General features: G+C 39.5%; 1 protein-coding gene across 2 annotated transcripts in view; it reads left to right on the top strand.

Annotated features, from left to right (window-relative positions):
• fam168a (family with sequence similarity 168 member A) overlaps positions 1 to 23,148 on the top strand; it is a 38,015-nt gene extending 14,867 nt beyond the window's left edge. The window contains exons 2-8 of one of the 2 annotated variants that reach the window (XM_084950083.1): positions 8,459 to 8,566; positions 9,217 to 9,308; positions 11,387 to 11,464; positions 15,969 to 16,114; positions 16,908 to 17,094; positions 17,656 to 17,782; positions 18,022 to 23,148. In XM_084950083.1, coding sequence (XP_084806209.1) covers positions 8,505 to 8,566; positions 9,217 to 9,308; positions 11,387 to 11,464; positions 15,969 to 16,114; positions 16,908 to 17,094; positions 17,656 to 17,768 — 678 coding nt within the window. In that variant the 5' untranslated portion in view covers positions 8,459 to 8,504 and the 3' untranslated portion in view covers positions 17,769 to 17,782; positions 18,022 to 23,148. The remainder of the gene's footprint in view (positions 1 to 8,458; positions 8,567 to 9,216; positions 9,309 to 11,386; positions 11,465 to 15,968; positions 16,115 to 16,907; positions 17,095 to 17,655; positions 17,783 to 18,021) is intronic. The other variant, XM_084950084.1, reaches the window with a different exon arrangement.
• The last annotated feature ends 3,317 nt before the right edge of the window (positions 23,149 to 26,465 follow it).

Here is a 26,465-nt window from a genome sequence, read left to right as displayed (position 1 = left end):
GCTGGGGAAAAAGGGCTTCTCTTCCTTAGCAAGTTGGTGCAATTCATGCACCACTAGTAGCACAATCACAGATAGATGCCGGTCAGTTCTCTCTGTGTGGCTTATTTAGTGAGACAGAAATGCACAACAGTGGCACTACAGTGTAGATGTACAATTTTACTACTGTTTATGTTTACTGATCCAATCTTGGATTGTAAAGTCGGGGTTGGTGGCGTTTCTCCAACTTTCTCAGAGGGAAATCCAACTTGAGGGGGTGTTCCATCTTAAAAAGTCAGACTCGGATATTGGGATTTCCAACTTCCCATTTCAAATGGAATGCAGCTTTAAAACACTATCATTCAACTGAACGTCTCCAGAATGAAGAGGCTAACAAACAGAAAGTGGCTAAAGCTAGCTAGAGGTCAGAGCCAGCCATGAGCCAGCCATAAGCCAGCAGCCTCTTCTTGGTATGAGCAGTGAAAAGAACCAAAGCAATTACAAGGAAAATGATGGCCCTGGAGGACCAGGCGTTCTCCATAATTGAAAATGGAGCCTTCAGAAATTTGATAAATTACCTTGGCTTAAAATACACAACACTGAGTAGCTGTTACTTTTTGGATGGCGTAGCCTGCAGAGCAGAGGAGCCTACCATTATGTTAGTGCTATTCACCCTCCATTAAGTACAATGTATGACCCAAACATGCACGGGAAAAATAAATAGATAAAGAGTCATCGACTCTTTCCAATAGAAACAAGCACCTCCGCCAATGTGCCTGTATTACACACTGACGATGATGATGGATCGGTGTATCTGCTCTGCGCACACATTAACAAAACGTACAGAAGTCCAGGCATGCAAACTCATGCGCGCCCAGATGCATCTGTGTTGCAAGTGTTAGATGAGGTGCGACATGAAAATGTGGCTTGGCAGATTTAAAAAAAGAAAAAAAAAGAGCGTCATGAATTAGAAAAAGACTGGTAATAATAATTGAATTCCTCAATTGGGAAATTAAATATTTGCGAGCTGGCGAGCTGTCTGCTGTTGATCATTGACCGCTGACATCAAACCTTATTGGATCAAACCTAATTAATACAGATAAAGGTTTTGAATTTATACTGGAAAATAATGTAAGTACCTGACATTTGTTGTGTTCTGTAAAGCTGTTGCGCTTTTTATATAAGATAGTTAATTATTTGCACTTCATTTTTGAGTAGTTTTAGTGAAAAAAGATTGTGGGGCATTTTTAAAGTTGAATTATTTCTCTTATTATGAAAATAAAATTCTGAAGAAAATTTGATTTTTTTTAAAATTGTATATACTTCATCTATAATTAATAGAAAGAAAATCTCAATCTGCAAAAACTCATTATCAGTGGGTCACCAGTTGAAATTGAAAGCGGCAAATAAAAATTGCCATCAATGCACTTTTTATGTTTTTTTTATTAAAATAAAAATTGTGTGCTATTTTTTAATGAACTGCTAAAGTGAAAAGCTGGAATCATTCATCATTACTTCAGCTTTAAAATATAATTAGTGGAAGCTAAATTCAAATGCTACAGAACAAAATCTACAATTATAAAACCTAAACTGCTGCATTTTTAAAAAAGCAATTTACAAACCAAATTACACTCCTCAAGTTATTGTCTTATGATTTTTCTTTGTTTCTTCATCATATGACCCCAGTGAAGCGCTTTCCTTCTCGAGGACTTCAGAAAAACAAAGCTGTTCAGTACTATTCTCTCCCATGCTGAAGTGTGATAACGCCCACCGGTTTTGATTTGTTGCTTAAAGAGTAGATGCCTGGTGAGGTATTATGTGGGAGGATGGAGTCGGCGTGGGGGTTGTGGCGTATTGTACATGTTCTCCAGGAATGGCATTTCTTTGTGTGTGTGCGAGTACATCAAAGAGAGGGAGAGGTTTTATTCTTTCACAATCTTTCCCTCCTCCCTCATCATAGCCTCTTCTGACTCCCCCAGGCCACAGGAGTCTCCCTTGATGGAGTGGAACCATTATTTTGAAACAAGCTCATATTTATATTGATGTCCACAAATTAACTTGAGTGTCACACAGACGTTAAAAGATAGACGGACACAAATACCAGCTCTGTTAGCATGCAGGTTTGTAAGCTGCGTTTTGTGCTAAGGCCTTGAGGCTATAGCTTTTGAGTTCAGCTAAAATGAAGTCCCGCTAATAGAGTTTAAGCCTAACAAAGTCCTGAAAAATTACCCAGGTTAAGCCAGGGAGTGGGAAGGTCTCCTTTAATAATGTCAGTCAGTCGTCAGTAAATCCTTGCTGTGTGCGTGTGCGTGTGCGTGTGCGTCTGTCTGTGTGTACACATAACCAAAAAACCCATTTCTATTGTGGTTTAATGTAAGGGTTGCAGTTTCTGTGTGTTTTACCTAACTGGTCTGAACATGCTAACAATAAATGCATCGAGTAATACACAAAATATTATTATTTCCTGGGTTTATTTTATACATCTAATACCATGGTAGTTATATGAAACTTATTCAAAAACAATATTATTGAAACATCAACATTTTAAGCCAACAGGATAATAAAACAATGGACTCCTGCAGGAAACAGCTGTGCTTTTCACAAGGTTCAACAGAGGTTGCCGCCAGACAGAACAATGCCAAAGGACTGCCACTGCTACCATTTCTAAAACAACAAGGCAGATTGAAGTCATTTTTTGAAATAGTGTGCTTTATAAATGGAAACTACAAACAATCTCCAAGATAGCCAATCCCTTGGATGCAAAAGTATTGCCTGGCCAACTTGGGTGGGATCATCACAGAGGAAGTTATTTTGCCTCCATTGCAGCTGGATGGTTTTAAAAAGACACTGCTCCTAAAGGATTGGTGCCTTTTTGCTGTAGACGTGCTGTTCTCTAGTCAGAATCACTCCACCAGAGGCTTTTATTCCTCTGTCTTTATCCTTGCTGGCCATAACACGACTTGCATTATCAGGAGTGCTGTTGCCACATCAGGTTAGCATTGACTGGTAGTTTCTCTTTTGTTTCAAGTAAGAAGTCCTGTATGTTTGTGGGTGAGGGTCTGGCATTGATGCTAACCAGGAAGCTGAAGCTTAACATATGAAAAAGACGCTGGTGGTAAAATTTCACAATGGTGATAAGATAATCTGAGGTAACTGTAAACAGAGCATGTTCAAGCCATTGTAAATTTAAATAAAATTAAGGCTTTAAAACACCTTCTTTTCCATGCATGGTTGGGTAAATGTTCCAGATTGAGGCTGCGACACTGCTTCATAATATCTGTTGCCCTCTCCATAGTCCACTTTACAGAGAAATCATCAAACAAAGTTGTCACAAAGCATGCCAGTATGTACGGAAGCTCGAGCCTGTACTGATTGTGTATTGAGGCCTGTCTACTGTTGTCAGATGAAGAACCATCAGATATGGAGCTGATGTAATTTTCTTACCCACTGAGGGGGCCTTGTGAGTATAATATTCATTAGATGTCTCAGCCGAGCAGTGCCTCATCTCCTCTGCCTCCTCTGCTGCAGGATTTAAAAAAAACAAAACTATTAAAACACCTACCAGAACCATATTTGAAACTTAAAATGACTCACTGTGCAATAAAGCATGCTTCCACGATTGCAGGGGGGGGGGATGAAATCAGTTTTCGAATTTGAACACTGCCCAATGAAGTCACCTGCAACACTCACCTACTAAACGGCATCTGTTGGTTTCTGTCATCTTTCAGTGCAAATCCAGTTTTCTGATAATGTTTTTCATCATTGCAATGTCACAGTCAGGTAGAAGGGGGAAAAATTGAGTGAGGCGGTTATAGAGCCTAACATGGTCATTGGTTTGATTGTCACAACCTACAGGAAAGTGTAATAGCTGTCAACAGATAAGTGAAAATGCTATCATCACAAGTGCAGTTTTATCATTGCTGTCAGAGCAGCAGTCTTTTGATTGATGGAGAGATGTTACACTGCAGCAAGCCCCGTGTCTTCAGTCAGATGTGTTTGGATCAAGGACAGAAGAGCGAAAAGACAGTTAAATCCATTTTTACAAAAAGGCTCAGCAAACAGAAGAAAATAGTCTGCAGTGCATCAGCATGGAGTTTAATGCAGGCAGTAAAAAGAAAAGCCACTTTGAAAAGGACAAATCTGGATTCAAACAGCAGTTGTGACCCGTTAGTCATTCATGACTACAGTTAACATACTGGGCTAGGAGAACATCTCAAGGGGGGGAATCGCAACACTCGATGATGTCCATGGTTTTTAGACTTCACGTAGGGATCGACTGCAAACTATTTTCATTCACGGATTAAAAGCAGTTTTTTTGGGGGGGTTTTTTTAGAGTATGTTTTTATAATTAATTTTGAGCTTCTGAAAATGTGAGACTGTGCATAAAAATGTTTGTAATTCCTAAAGATTTTGGCCTTACGTTGAAGCTGAAAATCTGCACTTTGATCCAGTATTGATTGTTTGATTTAAAATCAAAGCTAAATTACAAAAACAAACAAAAAAGCCTCTGTCCAAAAAACAAAAAATACTTACTATCTGATCCTATCTGATTGTAATAACTGGGCTCCAGTTTCTAAACCCTAAGACATTTCATTGATATCTAGTACTCTGCAATATCAGCTTGGTTTTGACTCCCTGAATATATATTGAAAAATATGAATTCTTCTGAATCAGATTGATGCTTTTTGACAAATTTGTACACAAAATGTGTCATGGTGCAAAAAACAACTGTGGCACAGAAATAGAATATATGGTATAAATGTTTACTGCATATAAATACACGGTGTAAACATATGGTGAGAATATTTTTTTTTTGGCCAAGGATGGTAATAATTAATGCTGTCATTATTAGTCTGACTCCAATATTTATCACATCTAAGTGCATTTCCCATAATGATTTGCTGTTCTTAAACCCAAACCTGCCTACAGCGCTTACTTTTTGTTAGTCTGTAAGCAAGTAAGGATGTGTTTTTGACCTTTCTGAAGTATATAAATGCATGGATATGTTTAGACTTGTATCTGCCCTTTTACAGCTTGTTCTACAAATAAAAGCAATGTCTCTCTTTCAGTCTCCCTCTGTATAGCGAGCACACTCTGCTTAATGGTCTTCTACCATAATGCAGTGCCGAACAGAAGGTCTTCTGGTTAGAAAGGGGCTTTTTAGGAGTAGAGACCTCATCACCTCCCCCCCGAAAACAAATGGAGGCATGGTTGGACACTCCTACTCACCACATGCATTTCTGCAGTCCTCTGTTTCTTGTGCACACCCTCATTATGATGCATTGTATGGCCAATCTTGTTCTCCCGTTTTAACTTTTCATCACCTTTTTCTGCATTCACACGGGTGCAGTGAAACAGATGAACACACCCGTTTCTCGCTCCTCTATTCATTCAGAGCTGTAATTGTGTACGTGTGTGTTTTGAGGACAGGCCCCTCAGGGATGGTTTGTCTATGTGTTAATGGGATTTATAAATTTATAAAAGGTTTTTACCTTTATATAGTATTACTGATTAATACTCTTACATGGCCTATTGTACCTTTTCATTTGATTTTAGTTTTTTTCATTAAAAGGCCTGTTAACCCAAATATTGAGAACTTGAACAAAACTGGGTCGTTTGTGGTTTCTTCTTTTAATTAAGAATTTTTTTGAGGAAAGACATTTGTTTTTCTTTGTGCTTTGGTAGCAATCTGTTGTGTTCAATCATATGAATTGTCCTTAATTTAACCTTGGTGGACGTTCTTATCTTGGACTATAATTTGTGACAATTTTTCAGTTTCCTTTTTACTTCTGTTGATTCACACATTGAAATTTGTAGCATTACTTTAAAATTTTTAGCATCTTAACGGGATACAAAATGGGATAATGTTAGGTAAAATGATCACACACTACTTCAGTAATGTTGATGTCCGGGCTCTGGAGAGGCCCATACATGACTGATAATGTTCTATCTTGTGTGTTTTTCTATCCAGGTTTGTTTTCACTGCGTTGGCAGTGTGTTTGGGATCTTTGTCATGCTGCAAAATTAAGCTTTTTTTTTTTTTTTTCCTGGTGGGTCAAAATCTGATGATACTTTTCTGTGTTGATAATTGGATCAATTTTGACAAGAAATGCAGCTCCAAACCATGACATGGCTTTCACCGTTTTTTTACAGATGGATGTAGAGAGTTATTACCCGTCTCCTGACCTCCTCCGTAGACACTGATTATGATTTTGATTCATCACTCCATTCCCTTCCTAGAGAATGGCTGCTCGACAGCTGCCCGATGCATCTCCTGTATCATATAAGTCCTGCATCAGGTCTTATACGATGCTGGATACATGTATATGACTTTTAGATATTGTTCATCTGCTGTAGATAATTCTTTGGCTCGTCCTTCCATTTTTCCATTTTTCTCAGTATTTTCTAATAGCTCTTTAGGAATCATGTTGTTGGTGAAAAAATATCGTCTTAGGCTGTGTTATCTTTGTTTTTGTTTTTCATAAGTTCAACCAAAGAAATGGGAACAAAGGAAGTGTTTTACTGGCAGGCTAGTAACAAAGTGCCTCAAGATAGAATTTTAGAAGTGATTTGTTGCTAAGTTGTCTGTGTGTAAACACATCGCTTCATCCCTCGAGTTACGTGCCTTTTTTAAGCTTGAATGATTCATATGTCTGCGTTAAGTAGTTTAACAACAAAAATAATTTCTCTGATCGAAAATGAGTGAAAAAGTAGCCAATGTACCAAGAAAAGGTATGAAAGTTCTTCAGAAAGCCTGGAAAACTATTACCAAGATCACTTTAAAAAATTATAACAAAGTCTGGCTCTTGGAAGCAAAATACAAAGAAAAGAGGGTGGTGCAAGGTTTTTGCACAGTACTTTAGTGTAACTGGGTTTGCACGTATCTCCCAAGAAGAGCTTTTGGGTGGGAAAAAACAAACAAACAATTTTTAAGATGTAATTCTTAATTTGGGAGTTGCAATAATGAAAATTCAGTTTTAATTCTGCTACAATCAAAGTGTTGTTTTGCATGCAGAGGTACTGATTAACTGAGGTAGAGAAGGCTAATGATAAATTAAACAATGAAGTGCAGTGAAGAGAAAAAGGAAGGTGCCAGTAGGTTAATCAATTCCCCTGACACATTCTTTAGCTATGAGACATGAGTTTCAGTAATGAGGCACGGCTTGCATATCACCACTCTTGTTGTCTTGCACACCCACAGACACACACAGGTTCATGTTATTTTGGGGGGGGGGGGGAAGGATGAGCATGTATTTTTAAAGGGGATTTGCACACAAAACAACTGAAAAGCAGCCTCACCCACGTGTTTTGTGCTTGCATTTATTTGTCTGCGTTTTGGGGTGTTTTGACGTCAGTGCTATTTTACAAAGCACCGAAATGCTTCCTTGGCTAATCTGAAGTGTCACTTGGTGCCGTTTGGCATCACCACGTTACAGCGTATGCCCGGCTCTTATGACACCAACGCAATAATCGTGTAAAGGGTTTGTGTTTTGTCAGTTGTTAACTGTCCATGAAGCAGAAGCTCAGGATGGATCTGTGCAAACTGAAGTCGCAAACGTAATAAATTTTGATAGGTTTTTTATACGGCGACTGGGTGAGGGATGTGCCGTGTTTAGAGGGATCACCACGTAACATCCAACACAGTGTTTTACGGGCCCGCACTCAAAACCACAATGCACCACTCTGATCCCTGCCATCACATGCCAAGTCCGAAATTTCAAAGAGAAAGAGGGTTAAAATCAACACAAGCTACACTTGAACTCATATAACACACAGACCGCGCACACCTTCCCTCTCTTCAATTATTGCTCAGCCGTTTCACTCTGTGTTTGTGCAGCTCTCTTATAATTCTGGATCACGCTTACTCTTGGCTTGGTGCAAAACTCCGCTTGGTACCCCCCCCCCCCCCACCCCAGTACCGTTGTGTTGCTTTTCCACTTGCACCTTTCACTGGATGTGCTGTGCTTTTTCATTGGCTGTGTTGATGTTGAGCTTTGCTTCTTGTACTTGTCGTTCTGAACAGGACATCACACGTACATGCAAGTCCATATTCATTTTTCACTCTCCTTTGGGGACACACATTGTAAAGTTTATGCAAATAGACAGATCCACAATTTCTTTTTGTACATGTACAATGACAATAAAGGGCTATTCTATTCTATTAACACCCATATTAATAATCTCCAAGCACCTCTGGAAACTGCTTCACTTGCACACACCTTAAAACTGAGAGAAGTTATCACACATCCTTTTTTTTTTTTTTTTAAGCCATGCTGTATCGAGCACATTAAAGACACAATGTTAACACAAACACTCACTCAGACATGGTCCTGATCACTGTCTCCCTTGCTGCTATCACTAACCATTTGCTGTTGCACTGGTGCTTGCTTTTTTCTTTATTATTATTTTGCTGTTTTTCTTTTAATTAATTTTTTTCCCTTGTGTTCATTGTAATCATGACCTCTCGCTGTTTTAATTTCAGATTTGCATATCCACTTCCACTCCTTCCTCATTTGCATACAGCAAGAATGGCGAGCGGGCATCCCACAGACAAATTCAGTTTCATGTATCAACCAGACACGCACAAGAGGTACGGGGCACGCATGCACACACACTTACATGCGCACACACACACGAAATTTCGTAGGCCTGTATTCACAATGAGCAGGTAAGTGGAAATGAAGAGCGTGCACTTGAAGTCTTCTACGGTGTGGAGAAGGATGCCTTATGGGTCATTATCTGGCACCTTCAGCCCGACCATTTTCCCCAATCTGAATTGATTACTGGCCCCACGTCTGGAAAAACCCAGAAGGTAGCGCCTTGTTGGTGCAGTGGTGGGAAAATAAGGCAGGTAGCAGCATTGAACCAAAGCGGAAACCAAAGCGTTCTTTTTCAATTGATCCAAGCATTCTTGTGCCTTTGAGTCAGAACTTGTGCATTTTTCTTTTAAATCCAAGCAGTCTGTGTTTTTAAGTCCATACTTATATTGAGCCTGCTTTGAGGTTGGGGAGTCGCAGGGCTTGATTTTGTTGCATGCCAGCAAAATCCTTCAGCTGGATGCCGCTTTAAGAATCTGACTCTGGGATTATGCGTGTGGTGAGTGTGCTTGATAATGGTAACAATTTTCTTTCCAGTTTACATGGCTTATGTCTCTTTTCCCCTCCATTTTCCCCTCCTTGTCTTTTCTTAACTCTCTCTCTCTTCTGTTTTCCACTTTCTCTGTTTCTTTCTCTCTCTTAGTAAGAACAGGTTATCTTCAGCTATGAATCCAGTCTACAGCCCTGTCCAGCCTGGAACTCCATATGGAAACCCCAAGAATATGGCCTTCACAGGTAAGATGTACACAGACGTACAGGTCCGTCGTCTTCAATACTACTGAATACCGAGGTTTAAGCCAGTTGAGATATGCCTAACAGAGTTCTGATAGGTCAGAAATGCTAATATGACATTGTATTCAAGTTTGTGCAAAAAAACATTGTTTCTATTAACATCCCTACCAGTGACTCCAGCAATCAATTATGCAGTACAGTAAAAAATCTAATTATATGCTCTCTTGTATATACACTTACTGGCCACTTTATAATAGAACTTGTTTAGCTGCTTTTTTTTTTTTTTTTTTTTACAATGACTACATGTCATTGTTAGGATAACCTGTTGAAGTTCAAACAAAGCATCACAATGGATGATTTAAGTAACTTTGAACATGGTGTGGTTGTTTGTGCAGTCTGAGTATTTCAGAAGCTGCTGATCTACTGGGATTTTCCCACACAACCATCTCTCACGTTTACAGAGAATAGACATTTGGCATCAACAAGACATGAACAGTGCCTCCACAGCCACCAAATCTCAGACTTGTGGAGCATCTTTTGGGATGCGGTGTAACGGGATTGCATCATGGACGTGCAGCTGACAAAATTGCAGCAACTTTGTGATGCTGTCATATCCATATGGGTCAAAATCTGAATGTTTCTGTGCTACAAATGCAAAGGGAGCAAAGTGCACCTAATAAAGTGCCCAATGAAGTGAGTTTGCAAGAACAGATAAAAGGAGAGAGACAAAAATATAGGCCATTGTTAATCTTGGGCCTCAAAGGTTATAATAGTTATAAAGTTATAGTACACTGAAATACTGAAGTGAAAACTACTGATCTATATATATTTTTAAGATGGAACTTTTAACTCTTGTGCCCATTTTTATTTTTGTGATAAAACCAATACATGATTGAATGCATTCAGTTAAAGGGGAAAATCCAACTTGTGGTGTTCAAGTTGGATCGTGGCATACATGTTTAACTGGAGTGTAGCAACATCTGTTGTGTTAATGTGTCATCTGATTCAGGACTCTTTAATTGGTGCTTATGATGAACTGGCAAGAAGCTGTTTCTTTAATATAACACTGAATTGTAGTGTAAATGCAGATTTTTGCCACTTTTTTTTTCTTCAAAAAAGGTGAGAAATTAAAAAAAAAAAAGTTTCTTTTAAATCTTCATGATTTCTGTTTGTTTTTGGTTTTTTCCTGACCAGAAACACATCCTCCAAATCTGAAATAAAAACAATGAAGATTGATGACTTACTATTTTCTGATTTTTCCGGAACCAATCTGTAAATTTTTAAGTGCTCATTATGCCATGCTTTAATTTTATGCATGCGTGTGTCTGCTGTGTTGTTAAATTAAAAAGTATTCTTTGCATTAGCATGAACGAAATAAACACGGGATGTTGTGTGATCGTGATTAACATCTCGACCGTCTTATAACTGCGTTTATTGGAACTGTTACATCCGACCGTATCTCAACCTACAGCAGCCAAGGCTCGATATAGCGGAGGCTCAAGGCTACAGAACAGATCTGCGAGACTGTCTGCCAATAATAGCAAAGAGTGAGGAGAGAACAGCACTTAGCTCGCTTACACTCCCTCTCTTCACTCTGTGCTGCTTTTTCCCCCCCTTTTACTTCCATCGTCTTTGTCTCGCCCTGTCGAACCTGCACCTTTTTATAAGGAGAAGCTTTTTCGCAGGTCAGATTGACTTTTTGTTCGCTCCACACGTAATTTATGACGCACGGGAGGATGCGTGGTGCATACGTGCGTGCATCCCTCGCACGTGTCTGCAGGCATTGCTAATGTTTCTGAATTTGTCTCTCCTCCCACACCGTATTGGCAGGTGTGTCCCGTCTGCCAAATTGGTGTATGTAAGACGCATTCAGCCAACTGTGTTATTGGTGCAGACATTTTTTTAATGAGCGCCATCTGTGCACATCCTGCTTCAAACCAAATACTCCCCTACCTGTGTGTCTGTGTGAATAAGTGAGCGGGTTGGGGAAAGGAGGGGGACTTCAGTTGTGCGTGTCTGCGGCCCCTCTGCTTGATGTTAAGGTTTCTAATATTTTCTGTCTCGCCTGTGGCGTCTTGCAGGCTATCCAGGGGGGTATCCTGCTACAGCTCCTACCTACACCAACCTGTACCAAACAGGCAGTCCTGGGTATCCACCAGGTAAGCTCTACCCTCCTCCCCATACACAGAGAGCTCATATTTAACAAGGTAATATCTTGGGAGAAATCGTCAGTTTAGAGTAATTTTCAGAGTTAATTAGAGGGCTCTTTCTCTTTTTCTAAGAAGAATAAAGGATAATTGCACTACAAGGAACCATTGAAGTTTGTGTGCACGATGCAAGACAAACACTGATGAATTCAGACAAATCATTATCATGCAGCTACAAGTATTAAGCTACTAGACTGTTTTCTTCTGCCTGCCTTTGCTGGGTTGATTTATTTGCCTGGTTCTGCCAGAGGTTTCTTCATGTTAAAAGGGTTTTTTTTCCTTCCCCCTATGAGCGAGCAGTTAGTGAGAAGTTTGATTGTTGGTTTTTACTCTGTATTATTCTAGGGTCTCACCTCATAATATAAAGCACCTCAAGGCGACTGTTATTGTGATTTGGTGCTATATAAATGAAAATGAATTGAATTGAATACAAGATTAGAATAGTTAAAACATGAGAAACGATTTATATTAAGGCAAAGCAATGCAGAATGGAAAATAGACAAATGCTTTTACAAATAATTTCTGTCATGCTTCATTTGGCTCCCGAGTAAGTAACAGTAACATCGACCAGGCTCAAAATACAAGGCGGCCACATCACATCCACGTGGTTGTGATTGTTTAAAAACACTAATGATTTTATCAACTTGGGAAAGTAAAGTAAAATACAAAATATGGAGAAAATATATGTAGTTTTAGTAGTTTAGTAAAAAAAAAAATGGTATTCTAAGTTGCCCGATGAAGTACTGGTGGGCATGTTTACTGAGACATGAATGTCTACATCAGCGGTCCCCAACCCCCGGGCCTCGGACCGGTACCGGTCCGTGAGTCGTTTGGTACCGGGCCGCGAGTAGAGGCTCAGGTGTGAAATGTATGGTTTTCAGGGTTTTTATTGGTTTTCAGCGTTATTTTGTTATCGTTTTTGTCGTTAACTCTGTTTTCCTGGGTCTTTTCACGTGTGTTATGAATAAATCTTCTTTTTTTCGGTACCGGTACTCGTTTTATTTTGTTGTATTTATCCGCGACACCTTAAAGGCCGGTCCGTGAAAATATTGTCGGGCATAAACCGGTCCGTGGCGCAAAAAAGGTTGGGGACCGCTGGTCTACATGACTGTGTGTGCATTAAGTCAACACGACGGGCTCACAACAGTTTATTAAAAGCTTGTGACATTTCAATTTTTTTTGTTCCTGACCACAGTTTCCTCATATCTACATGTAAACAAAGTAGAAGATTTTTTTTGTTTTGTTCTAAGAGAACTACATGACTACATTTTTGCCACTCATGCTATTTTTAATTCAGTTTTATTTATATAAAATCTATTCATCACAACAGCAGCCAAGAGGCGCTTTAACTTCCTTAATAAAACTGCTCTGTTAAGTTTAGCCAGTAAAAGCACTTCAATCATTGTTTGGGTTAAACTACAACCGCTTTTTTTTTTTTTTTTTTTTTTTAAGACTTGTTGGTTGTCAGGGTGATGCGTCCTCGCTGAAAGCCTCATGACAGCATACGAGCTGCAGGCTGCTCCAAGCGTAATTTCTACTGAAATACAAGAATTTAAGAGGAATGCTGACTTTAATGGAAAGAAATGTGACAATTCATGTCCGTGTGAATAAAATAAAATTTTAAAAAGTCTTTTCTCTCATTTTACCACGAGACCAAGCTGGTTAGGAGTGGTTACGCCCACACGCAGAGTGAAGCAGCACAAAGGAGAGAAACTAACATGACTTAAAATGACAGCAAGATTACAGGAGAGAACCTCACACTGAGGTGGAGTTAAATGGGTACATAAATTCACAAGCCCTTTTTTTCCGAGCATACGTGCTTTTTCATCCCTGCATTGGTGAATTTGAGTCCAGTGCTATTACTGTTCCTAGTTTGCTCGTTGTGAATTCTGCCGTGATGCAGAAATGATCATTAAAAACTCAGAACCGAGTGTTTGTGAAATGCCTTGAAAAGCCTGAACAAACTGCGCCTCCAATTTATCTTAATAATTTTCAGAAATGTTTTCATCTTCCTGATGAGTAATCGGTAACCGCGCAGTCTGGCAGCTGAGTAATGTGATGGTGTGAAATGAAAGTTAGTCAGTGTTAAGGTTAAGGTTGTCTAACACTTAATGTATTGAATAAATTACACACTGATGACATTTTAATTTAAAGAGGATCCATCACTGCTACTGCGGCTCTGCAGCGCTGCGTAGAGATGCAATGAGTTTGTCCGTTTATGATGAGTGTTTAACCTAAAGCAAATACAGTTTCCTACATATTTAATGGTTATCAGAGTCACGTGCGGTTACAATTAAGTTACGAACCAAACCGTGCTCATAAAAATTGACGGAGCATTACCATCACTCATGCAGTTACAATGTTGTTTAGAGCTGCACACAGACTCGAGTCGTTTAAAGGCAATATGAATTAAGTGGTGATCTCAGCCTAAAGGGGCATTAATGGCGAAGGAGTGGGAAGCTAGCCAGTAGCAGCTGCTAGTGCCCATATAGCAGCAAATGCATGCTCTGTTGGGGTTCATTGTGTGGTCCCCTCAGCAGATGGGACTACAGTTGTGCTTTCCTGATATGCATGTATAGATGGTTTAGGTTTGGTGATTGCAGGCTTTCTTGTAGTCCAAGCGTAAGAAAAAAACATTTATTACATTGTTTGAAAGCATTAAATTCATCGTTCTCCTCATTCGGGATATCAATTTTTCAATCTTGTGCAGATTTGTGGTAATAAAGGTAATTATACAGTAATGCAATTTGATCTGAATGGGGGTAGGCGAGGAAGGAAGTCAACAAGGATTGCTCAACGTTGAGCAATTAAATAAAAAGATAAAAAAATTTAAAAAAAAAACCCAAAAGAGTAGGAATGGTGAAATGAATGGGACTCGGAAAAATAAATAAGTAAATGATTTGTAGTGTCAGCAAGATGTTTTTATTTAATGGAGTCTTTGAACGCATGCATTGTTACTGAATTCAGTGATAATGATGATGTGTTTTTATAACAGCAGTAAAGATGTGATATATAATCATGCAAGAATCTATTGATTGCTTTAAATTTTGATTAAAATACCTTTCAGAAAAAAAATGCTACTGGACGTATGGATTAAATTTAATTTCCTCAGCAGGGAGCGAAGATAGCGGCTGAAATTGTTTTCTATTGTCTTAAATATTGAGTGTGGTACTCGAGCAGAGAGGGTGGGGGTTGTACTTTTCATCTGTGCCGCTTTTGAAGCTTCCTCCCCTTGTTCCCTCCCTGAGTTTGTTTTCCGTCTTTTGGAAGTCTAACCAAATATCAGGTATGCTTTGGCAAAGCTCTGTCAGCTTTGTTCCAGCCGAAACCCGAGACTCATTATCAGGGTTGTTTTGGTTTGGGGTTTTTTTTTGTTTTTGTTGTGTGTGTGTGTGCTTGACTGCAGATATCTTACCCTTTACTCCACAGTGGTTAATTTATGGGGAAATTAAAATGTTTAGATTTTGTATCAGTGACAAAAATGAATCGGCCAGACAAGCCAGCCTCCGTCTGATTAGAAAACATGTCTTGGTCATTATTTCTCAAGACCGCTGAGGAGACAAAGTGTTTTCTATCAGCAGGGCTTTTGTGTGATTGTCACACACCATTGTCCTTTAATGCCCTGCATGCATGTTAGTGCAAAGAATGAATGTGTGTGTGTGTGTGTGTGTGTGTGTGTACACACACGCACGTGCACACACACACACACACACACACACATGCACACACACACAGACTTTTAGCCACAGAGCAGCTCCAGCATCTCTTTGTTCCCTTGTCCTTGTGTGAGAAAAGCGCTTTCATAAGCTCCACAGCAGCAGCAACTAGCTAGTAGCATGTTTGACCTTCAGGCTCCTCCAGGTGGCGGCTCAGAGGTACTACACCCCCAGAGATCAGAGCGGACATGAATGCAGCGGTCTGAGCCAGATTCCTTTACTGTCCCCAACGTCATGCTTTTCATCCAGTGACGTAGCGTCAGCTACAGGGGGGATACTATGTGAAATGGTGTTGCAGCTCTGCTGTGGTTGTTGGTTTCAGCGTATACTGCAGAATATAATCTGTGAAAAAAACCTGAAAATACCTCACATACAGTCAGTAGATGGCTTTTTCAATACACAGTGCAAAGCCCCTATCTTCAAAGCTTGTGCTTAAACTGGATAAATATACATAAACTGTCAGCTTTATTGTTTTGATATTCAAATCCCTTCAAAAGATGGCAGTCGTCCCCATCTGGTGGATTTTATAGGAAATGCAAATAATGAGATGTGAGGATGAGTGCTAAAAGGGTGAGTCTGTACTCGCTTTGGTTGCTGCTGCTCCCCCTAAACATAGAAACACACACAACAAGGAAATGTTTAAGGTATAAGCAAATAAGAAACTCTCCTAGATTTAAGAAGACCTCTTCTTGGTGAGCTGGTGAATTTATGTTGTATTTCTCTTTTCTTTCGTTGTATAGGATATACTCCAGCAGGAACTCCATACAAAGTGCCCCCCACTCAGTCAAATGGAGCCCCTCCTCCTTATACTCCGACCCCTACCCCGTACCCGACAGCTATGTACCCCATCCGCAGTGCCTACCCTCAGCAGAACCTATACACACAGGTGAGGATGTCTGGAGTGGCGTTTGTTACTTTAACAGTGAAAAATGTTGATGGGGTTTGTTGCTGCAGCTGCTCGGCTGCCATAACCGTTTAACGCAGCCACTCCAGTAAATACATTTGTGCTGCCTGCTCAGTCTGCGTCGTTTTACTCTGTATTAAAAACAATTAGGCGAAGCGGTTTGTGACAGTAAATGGTCTGTCACATGGCTGTTGATTCTCCTCGTTTAAATTCAGAGCACTTATCGTGTTCATAGGTAGCTTCTGTTCTGCAGAATTGGGCTGTTGAGTGAAAAGCGCATTTCTCCAGCCTACAGGGACACTGTTTGGATACAGAACATGTCACTCTCTACCATCAGCGAGGGCTAAAGAACCCTCGCTTTATTTTCTAATGTCCTTAGACAACCGTGACCTGGATGAATGAAAACACAGACATTTGACGTTGGCTGATTTTTGTTATGGCACACTTTAGCCGGTAGTAACACGCTTGGTTATCCAAAAATGCGGGGAAATAAACATTCGCTATTATTAAATTAGAAAACCGATTGAATTGAACTTAGTTTTGAGATTCAGTCGCACACAATAAAACAACAATAAGGCAATCATGTTGTTGTTTTGTAATTTGGTGCTTTGAAAAGTGCAGTGGAAAGAAGAGACGGCTTCAATTTCTGTCCATTTCAAAGTATTGTGTTTCAGTCTGTTTTGCTTGTTCTTGTAATGCAAAATCACTTGAAGAAGTTTCTTCTGCTAAGATGTTTTGTAATCATTGAAGGTTTTCCGATGTTTTGTCCTGACAGGGAGCGTACTACACCCAGCCAGTGTTTGCCGCTCAGCCACATGTGATCCATCACACCACCGTGGTGCAGCCTAACAGCATCCCCTCCACAGCCCTCTACCCGGCCCCTGTTCCTGTACCTGCTCCTCGCAACAACGGCATGGCTGCCATGGGGATGGTAGCTGGGACAACCATGGCTATGAGCGCAGGTATGAAAGCAACTGTGAACTCTTTCCATGTGGGCCTAATATGGTACCAACATAATAACTGTTCTTCACTCTCGACCATAATTTGTGATGGCTCTACTGGAGGAGACACATCCCTTTGGGGCCGTGTCAGGAGGGCATCTGATGTGTTGTTTTGTAATTGGTATTAATATTATTATTACTGCACTGATGAAAGCTTTTGAATTATATTATATATTATAGCATTAATTAAAGGATCGTTTTCTTCATCTTTGCCCTGAGAAGGTAAAGAAAAATGAAAATGTGTGATTTTGTTGCCCACCTGTGATGGGTGAAAGTGCAATAGCCCTGATAGTATCTGTGAAGATGGTGCAGGCCAATGCGTGTTGGTGTATTTTAAATGTTTTTAGCAAAGACCCTTTGTTACCTTTTTAGTCCTACCTCAAGTCCCTGGACTTAAAAAAACATTTTATTCTTTATTTTATTGCCTTTTTGCTGCAAAAAACCAAAAAGAAGTGCATGATTGGTAGATGCAGCTCAGGTACAAATTGATTTTGCATCCTTGGTGGTGTTTTCTTTGTGTAGGGACTCTGCTGACAACGCCACAACACCCCCCAATTGGAGCACACCCAGTTACTGTGCCAACCTACAGGCCCCAAGGGACACCTGGGTACAGCTACGTACCGCCTCACTGGTAGAGCCCATCCATCATGTAAGTATCTCCCCTCCTGCTGTTTCAGATCCTCCTCTTTAAGATGTTTCTGTGCTCCATCTGGTGGTTCCTCCTTTTCTTCCCCTCCTCTCCACCTTTTCCTTTCCTCATCTCATCCCCGTCTCTCTCAACTTCAACAAACTGCGCTGCCTCGCCATTTTTTCCCCTTCTTCCCTCAGAGGTCTGAGGCAGTCTTAACTCAATCACCTATGTGTTCCTCTGCTTTTCTTTCCCACCAGATCTGGAGTCCACCATCGTATGCAACTGCTCGAATCTTACCGCGAGCTCCCGTCAGTAATCACGGGAACTCTGCATCTGTCTGCAAGAACAAAACTAAAGTGCAACAGCCACTTTACTATCATTGTTATTATGCGACATTCTCTAACATTTTTACAAAAGCTGCTTTTTCTTTGTTTTCTTTTTCTTTTTTCCTTTTCATCTGCCAACCAATCATTATCTTATTCTGTATTGTTATTTTATTTCATTTCCTCATTTTCCTTTGCTGTGTCTGTCATTGGAACTCCAGAAGGACTCTTGACCAATCACGGGTGTCGAGCGCTCCTGTTACTGTGTTGTGCTGGTGTGTGTTTGTGTGCGTGCGTGCGTGCGTGCGTGTGTGTGTGTGTTTCTGCCTGCTGCAACTCAGCTGGCTGGAGAATATTGGGCACTTATTCTTCTTCATCTCCATCGGTCACAAAGACTTATTGACTTATGCTGCCAAATTTTTTAATGACTAGATATCAGCACAGGGTTTCAACACAACTAGGATTTTAGTTTTACAGATTGTTGATTTTTAATGTTCCTTCTTTTTGCTACACTCAGATGAGTTACCTTACTTTGCAGTCTCTCCCCCTAAATTCTTCCTCATCCTTTTTCAGTTTGATCTCGGTCGTCTTCCAGTGTAGCTGTGTCCAGCAGTAGTTTGTCGTCCCGGTTGTTACGCCTCCATAGGAGTGCTATGAGCACTGACCAGCCATCACCTGTAATGCTACGCGTCACATTTTTTGTCTGCTTTAGCATTGTACCTAGTACAAACATCATGCTACATACTATGCAGGCTGGTATGTTGTAACACTATCAAAATTTTATCCTAGCTATAGAGGACGTTCCTGGGTGGTTTGGGTCATGTCAGCTTTTTTTCTGTGGTTAGAGTAGGTAAGTACATTTAAAACCTTAAAAAAATACAGCTGTACTAACAGTGACAACAGCTTGGATGGTCGTGCACACTTTCTGACACGCACACACACACACACACAGGGGCTCCTGTTGTGTTTTGGGAAACACCGTCACTTAGTGGCGCTTATTGTACAGTACCTCCAGTTATGTTTTAGCTGGTGGACACGCACACTCACTCACTCACTCTCTCACACACACACACACACACACACACACACACACACACACACACACACACACACACACACACACACACACACACACACACGGATTTCTGGGGTGTGCATGGGAGACACAGCCAGCAGTGATGGAGTTTAAAGGGATCGGTGGTGATGTCGGAGGAGAGCCTGAAGGAATGAGAACAGTAGACAAGATGACATATTCACAGCTGTCATCTTAAGGTACAAGAGAGTTAAGTTTGTTACATCTCGCCTGCAAGGAGGTGCACAAACAGACGGCTCTTTTGTGCTGTATGTGATGCACATTGATTTTTCTCACTGTGAATATATCATCTCGTCCTCCTTCCATTTTCCAGACGAGGACTAATAACCAAGCGGCCTGCATATGAGAGCCCAGACTATTGAATTTTTTTTATTAAATAATGGACGTGTCAGATAAATATCATTGGATAGATGAATAGAATTCAATATAGTCCATCCGTCTAAATGTTATGCACATCACAGCCTTCTGATTGGACGCAGTCTGTTAATAATGTGCTCAGCATAAGGTCCATGTTGCAGCACGGCTTTTTAGGATTTATGTCAGAATGATACCGTACCTTGTCATGTAGCTTAAAGTGCCCAGTTACGCTTGTATTCACAATTATTTTTTCCACTTCATTGATTTTAAAGTTAAACAAATTAAAAACAACAACAACATGTTTTTAGTCACACATTAGTTCCCACAGTGCTTCAGCATCTTTGTCGTTCTCTCTCTGAAACACTCGGTTTTGGCTCCTGGCTCTTGAAATCTGCACTGTACCCAGACTGTATAAAAGATGGATGGATACTGTGACGTCTCATGTTTGTTTAAGCCCCATTTTGCAAAAGAATGGATGTTACAAGGAGTCGTGGGTCTGACTGGGAAACTGTATCTTATTGGTTTTTGATTGGCAAGTCATTAGCCCATGGGCAAGCAAATAATCATCATTTTAAAAAAATAAATAAATAAAATCACCAAGATTTACAGAACAGACTTTTTTGTTCAGTGTGACTCAAAGTGAGTTGATGAGCCCCTGAACTTCTATAGGACTGCCACAGCTATCGCCATCTGCTGGTCTTTAGATAGAATGCAGATTTAAAGGAGTTTGACAATCAAATTTGGTCACATTCATAACTGGATGCTCCTCTAAGAGCCATCAAATACTAACAGAAACTTTTAGCTTCAGCCAGATTTTCTCTTCTCTGAACTTTAATGTCAGGAAATTGAAAATATGACAGTCTTGTTTGATGTTTTTGTGGAATTATTTCACCCATTTCTTCTTGTGTTTTTATGTTAGAAAGAACAACTTTATTGGTAATTTGTCTACAGTCAAATACAATACAGATCGAGTAAATATTTATACCTGTGCACCATGCTAAAATGAAACATGTTGGGTTCATTATTGTTGTGGAGACAAATGTAATTCAGCAGAAACTGATCATTTTGTACAAGAACTCAACAAAAAGGTCATAATAGGCGAGAAGGTGGGGTGATTTTTTTCACTTCTTGGTTTCTAGGCCAAGATTATGGCTGTTACATAGTGACATAGATATGTAACACAAGAAGAGCCTGGGCTACAGCCAAAGCATTTCCATGGAAGTGTTTTCAGGGAGAGAATGACTCCATTCGGTGAGAACATTGGGCTATGTAAGCAAATCTAAACACAGATGCGTAATAGCGGCACTTTAAGTCTTTGTGTATTGGTCCTCGTCAGTGTGGGGTAGTCGTGATCGTGGTGGGATTTACTTTTAGGTGAGGCCTGTGGCATTTTTTCAGGATATACAAGAAGAAAAAAGCTCAAAGGAGAACTTCACATTCCTGTGAGGGTAGATTGGTCTTTTAAAAAAAGCATTTAGCGCACGGGTATGTGGATGAAGTGGTTTGATATTGCAATAAAATAAGAGGGGAATGCCTCCAACTTTAACGTACAGTAATTATTTTATCAGCATTTTGAATTGATTTTCTTTTTTTTGGGGGGGGGGTTAAATAAACAAATGCATATTGTTGTAATCTCTAAATATGGATTCAAGGCTCCGTATGCAGCCGCCTTTCAATAATTATTACAGTTACTGCTAAGAAAAGTAGACATATCAAATTTTTTTTGGAGTATTGAATAACATTGTGAGGAAATATTGCACAACATAAGACAAAAAAAAGAAACTTGACTATACTACTATAATTTAATGCTAAGTAACAGGTACCTAGACTTTGTAGTGCAAGACGGAGGAAGAAGCAATTTATATCCTAATTAAAAATAAAACAATAAGGTCGAGTGTTTGAGGTATTCTTAGTCCAGATGTTTGTACACTAGTATGTTAATTCTCAAGAAAATATCGCATAATTCCGCTGTCGGAAGAAAAGCGCCTACGTTTGGGCCCCGTTTTTAAAGCGACTCTTGTATTTTAGCCGATATCAAGTGGGTGTTATTAGCATGAGAGTGAGGAAATGACGCCGCTTAAGGATCTTGTACATTTTAATTTAAAGCTGGTGAAACTTCACAAGTTCACAAACTACATTTTCTTGCGACAGCAGTGATGTTACTCCATTAGGATTTATTTAACCAACCACTACTTTTTGTCAGTATTTCTCAGTTAAATCTTGTTTCCTTTCTTCTTCTTCTTTCCCTATGGTCAATTGAGCATAATGGGTATGCATAATATTCAGGTGTATTTCACTATAGCATTGGATTTCTAAGTTTAAAAAACATGCAGTATATTTATACAGCAAGTGGTACAGTAATGTATTTCTAGCTAAGCATGGTTGCATCAGTGTGGCAGCTACTGTTTGTGCTTTTAATATATATATATATTATTTTTTGTTTTTGTTTTACCTCTTCTGCATCTGTCCACTTCATATCCGTTTCTATAGGAGGAAGTGGAGTTCACACAAGGTCTTTACATAAAACTGTGGGATTTCTTATCACCAGATTCCCATTGAAATTACAGACGTTACGATATGTTACAAAAAAAGCTAAAAAAGTGGATCGGTGACAGAACTGAAATGGATGCCTTTAGAATCAGTTTTTCTTTTTTTCTGTCCGTTTCTGTTTTGTGGGTTCAAAGAATTGTATTGAATGATGTCTTGAAAACCCTCAGCCTCTGTGCCCTTTGTTCTGTGCCATATTTCACCAGTTGTTGTTCGATAAATATTACTTTGTTCTCCTAAGTGGTGAATTCTGAGTCCTCGTTGCGTCTGGCTTCATGTGAATCTGTTTAGTTTTGGGGTTTTTTCCCGTATTGCTGTCCTGTTTCTCACGCTGTTGATGCATATTTTCTGCCTGACTCTTAACTTTTGCTCCTCTCCTCTCTGGGTTTACCCCCGTTTTCACTTTGTGCCCACTCTGCATTCCATTACACATCTGGTTTCATCACATTCAGGGATGCAAAATGATGTCGGATCATATATTGTTTCCTCCCGTCTTCACTCTTAGCACTTGTTTTTTTTTTTTCAACTCTCATATCTTTCTGTGCCAACCTGCCTAAAGTTTGCATCCCTCACCTCCCCGTCTGAACTGCAGAAGCGATGGTTGTTACATCGACGCCTTTTTAAACACTAGATGTCGCTGGTGACAAAGTCTTAATGTGGCATCTGTGGCTGATGGCTTTGAGCCTTTTTAATCATTTACATGTAAAACTCACAATTAATTGTCATCTTTGAACACTTTCTCAAATTGCTGTAGGTTTATTGGGAGATAGTTTTAGATGTCTGGACAACCAGAACATCACTAAAAATACAGACCTGTATTTTTTACCCTTTTTTTTTTTTTTGATTGTGGACCAAAGTTCAAAAACAAATTATTTTTGTTTTAATGTGGAAACCCAGTGAAGACCCAGTGAAGAGGCTGGGAACAGTTTCAGTTTTGTTTAGTTTTTTTCCAGAGTGATGAAACTGCTTCCTCATTTCACTCCATTCCTTGTTTCATTTATTTCGATTTGCACTTAAGTGAAAATGGGCAGTTGCACACTTTGCAGCGTTAGGGGACGAGGGGGGGGCGGGCGGGCGGGCGGGCAGGCGGTGTGCAAACTCGTCTTAATCGTGACTCTGCTTCACCGCTTCATCCGTCAACCTGTAGATTTCCAAACCTTTTTTGCTTTTATTTTCTTTTCTTTTTTTATCTTGACAGTGAAAATGTGACTAGAAGCATTTCATAACACCTATCCTCTCTTCCATAACCTCTCTTCCATTTCCCCTCCCCTTCTCTTTTTTTTTGTTGTTTTTTGTTTTTGCCTTGCAGTTGCAAAGTCTTAGTTTTTCACAGGTATAAACTAAAACACTACTATCAAAGTGAATAGTAGGCTCTTAAATGTCTTCAATGTTCTGCTGCAGCTTTTTAATTTCAACTTGTCAGAGATATCTCTTAGTTTGATTTGACACTAAATGTGATGCAAAAAGTGGAAATTCCTTGTCTTCCAAAAAAAACAACAAAAAAACAAAAGAAGAAGAAAAAAAAAACTGCTTGCATCCCTCTGGATCAAGTACGATGAACAACCCCATCTTTGGAAGTTTTAGTTTGGTACCCAGTTTGCACATGCTATGGTATATCTGTTACCGTAAGGTTGTGTTTGAAACTGAAGCCCAACGTCTGTTCAGCGTTGAGAGAAGTGAATTGTATGTTAGCTATTTGGTCCAGAGTGAAGGACCTGCGTCAGGCTTGTGATATGAAGTGTAAATCTGTTTTCTTTTTTTTTCTTTTTTTAATTTCCTCTTTTTTTTTTTTTATTGTTTATTTTTTTTGTTGTTGAGGGTTTTTTTTTTGTTTGTTTTTTTTAAAAGATCAGTTAGTGATCTTAGTACTATAACTAAGCCAAGTTTGTAATTGTATATTTACTGTAAAATGTAGAACATTGAATAACTATTAAAATTTTCCTATAAAAGGAAGACTTATTGTGTGTGTGTGGCCTTTTTTCCTGGTTGTGTTGTTATGATATAAATTTTTTTATTGTTGGGTATATTTTATAAAACACTGCTTTTTGAGATTCATCAAAATATGCACAAAGACAGAAATCAAATCATAAACCCTCACCTAATTCTAGTGTTTTATTCATCATGATTTTAGCAGGTCTTAACATTATGCAAGTACAACCTCAGATGAAAGCCATAAAACTACGTACGCCCTTACTGATTCTATAGTAATTAGAAGGGTAATTAACTGCCACAGGCTTCTAATCAAGTCCACTCATCAAATATGAGCACAACTATAAACGCAGAAGTTTTGGCAGTTTGCTGGCCTGAAGTATTTAGGTGTGTCACAACACAGTGCCAAGCAGGAAAGATGGCGGCAATGGAAGCAATTGTTGCTGTGTGTTAGTCTGGGAAGAGTTTTAACGTCATTTCCCAACAATGTTAAGTCCATCATTCACAAGCGCAAAACATTCAAGACAGTTGCAAGTCTTTCCAGTCCCAGCAAATTCACTTCTTCCAGTTTTCCAAAACCCCATAAACCACAAAATGCTCAATTTAAAAAAAAAAAAAAAAAAAAAAAAAAAAAGCAGAACAAAAACAAATTGCATGTGAAAAAAAATGTTTATCTTGTGTATGCAGATTGCAGGCAGTGAGCAAGAGCTTCTTCATTTAGAATGAGTATGATTTATGAATTGGAGAAGTGAAGTGCAGATGTTTGGTCTTAATGCACAAATTTCTCATACCAGCTGTCAAGCACAGTGGTGGAGAGGTGATGATTTGGGCTTGCTGGGCACCTTCATCATTTCAACCATGAACTTCTCTGTAAACCAAAGTATTCTAGAGTCAAATATGAGGCAACTTAAGCCAGCTAAAGCTTGGCTTAAGTTAGGAGATGGAGCAGAGCAATGACGCATCAACAAATGCCTGCAAAACCTCAATGAACTGAAGCAACATTATTATATCCCCCATGATAATCTTAGAGGCTGATTGGCTGAGTTATTGCTAGAGGTGGTTGTACAAGCTGTTGTATTATGGGATGCACTCAGTTTTTCACACACTGCTGCATTTTAACCTAAAATGTTAAATAAATGCGTTACAGGTCATGTGTTGTTCATCTGAGGTTGAACAACACGTGACCAGATCGTTTTTTCTCGTACGTCCTGTTGCATCACACCTTACAACTAAAAGAGGGTGTGTTTTCTTTATGACTGTATTTCTCCGCATGTCCAGGCAGATAAAAAGAAGGAAAAAAACCCCACCTGCTTATGTTTCTGGAAATTTTCTCCTAAATTGGAGTAATGGGTGACGATCTAGCTCGCTTTGTTGTACTAAGCTCTGGGTGTGACTTTTTATAGCTGTAGATGTCTGCATGTGAACAAAACTAATCTTTGTCTTACTATACTTCCCATTTCTATTGTGTAACTCCTCAAGTTAAAAATGGAAATGCACAAAATTGTAGCCATAATAGCAAATAGTGCATTGTACCTTCTGTTTTTAACGTTAATTTCTCCTTTTCGTTTCGTCTTGATGCTTTTTTTTTCCCTCCCACAAAAGTACCTTCAAAAAAGTGGAAGAATGAGAGAATGAGGATGCGTTATTTCCCGTGTAGCAAAAAAAAAAAAAAGATAGTGAAAGAATGCTCAACTCTTTCACTTCTCTGTAAGCCCACAGAGATCTGACTGGCTTGAGCAATACAACCACCAGTCAGGCGTGCACTGAGCAAACACTGACACCTCTTTTATGCACAATGCCCCACCAAACACACACACAAGGCCTTGAGTAATAAGTGCACATGTGTACTTGTGCACAAGGGAAAAAAAGATGTGTCAAAATATATTTGCGCTTTAATGGTAATGATCACGGTGGCCATTGCAAATCCAAATAACTGATGCCTTATTAGGAATGTTGATTCCGTCTTCCTCTGCATGGACCTTTGCAGGATTGAGCAACAATCCAGAGAAAGTGGAGTGGAGATTTGTCACAGCTTTGTCTCTCCTCTTCCTGGAGAGAAACACTTGCATACTTGTCTCACGCATGCATTTATGAGTTTCTTTATTTATCACTATTAAGGGAAGAAAGATGTCAGAACATACTTGGATTCTAAGTTTCCAAGATTCCCCCAGTCATAAATTGTGAATTAACTTAAATTAACCACACTTTATGAGAAGTTGTCCTACAGTCTTAAGAAATGAAGTCAGTGTTGTCTGTTAGTCCAGAAATGTGTACAAAGCCACTTCTACGTCTTTGGGAGTCTAGCAAACCAAAGTGAGAGGCTTTATCAACACATGGAGAAAACCTGGAACAGTGGTGAACTTTGACTCCACCCATCAAGGAGACATCTAAAATACATCTAAAGAACTGCAGACCTTACTCGTTAGTTGTTACTCTGACAGTTAAGGTGAGT

The sequence above is a fragment of the Perissodus microlepis genome, chromosome 14, assembly GCF_051167445.1.
Source record: "Perissodus microlepis isolate ML-2025 ecotype Zambia chromosome 14, ASM5116744v1, whole genome shotgun sequence".
Taxonomy (NCBI): domain Eukaryota; kingdom Metazoa; phylum Chordata; class Actinopteri; order Cichliformes; family Cichlidae; genus Perissodus; species Perissodus microlepis.
The sequence above is the reverse complement of the archived record's forward strand: the minus strand, read 5'-3'. Positions and strand labels throughout refer to the sequence as shown.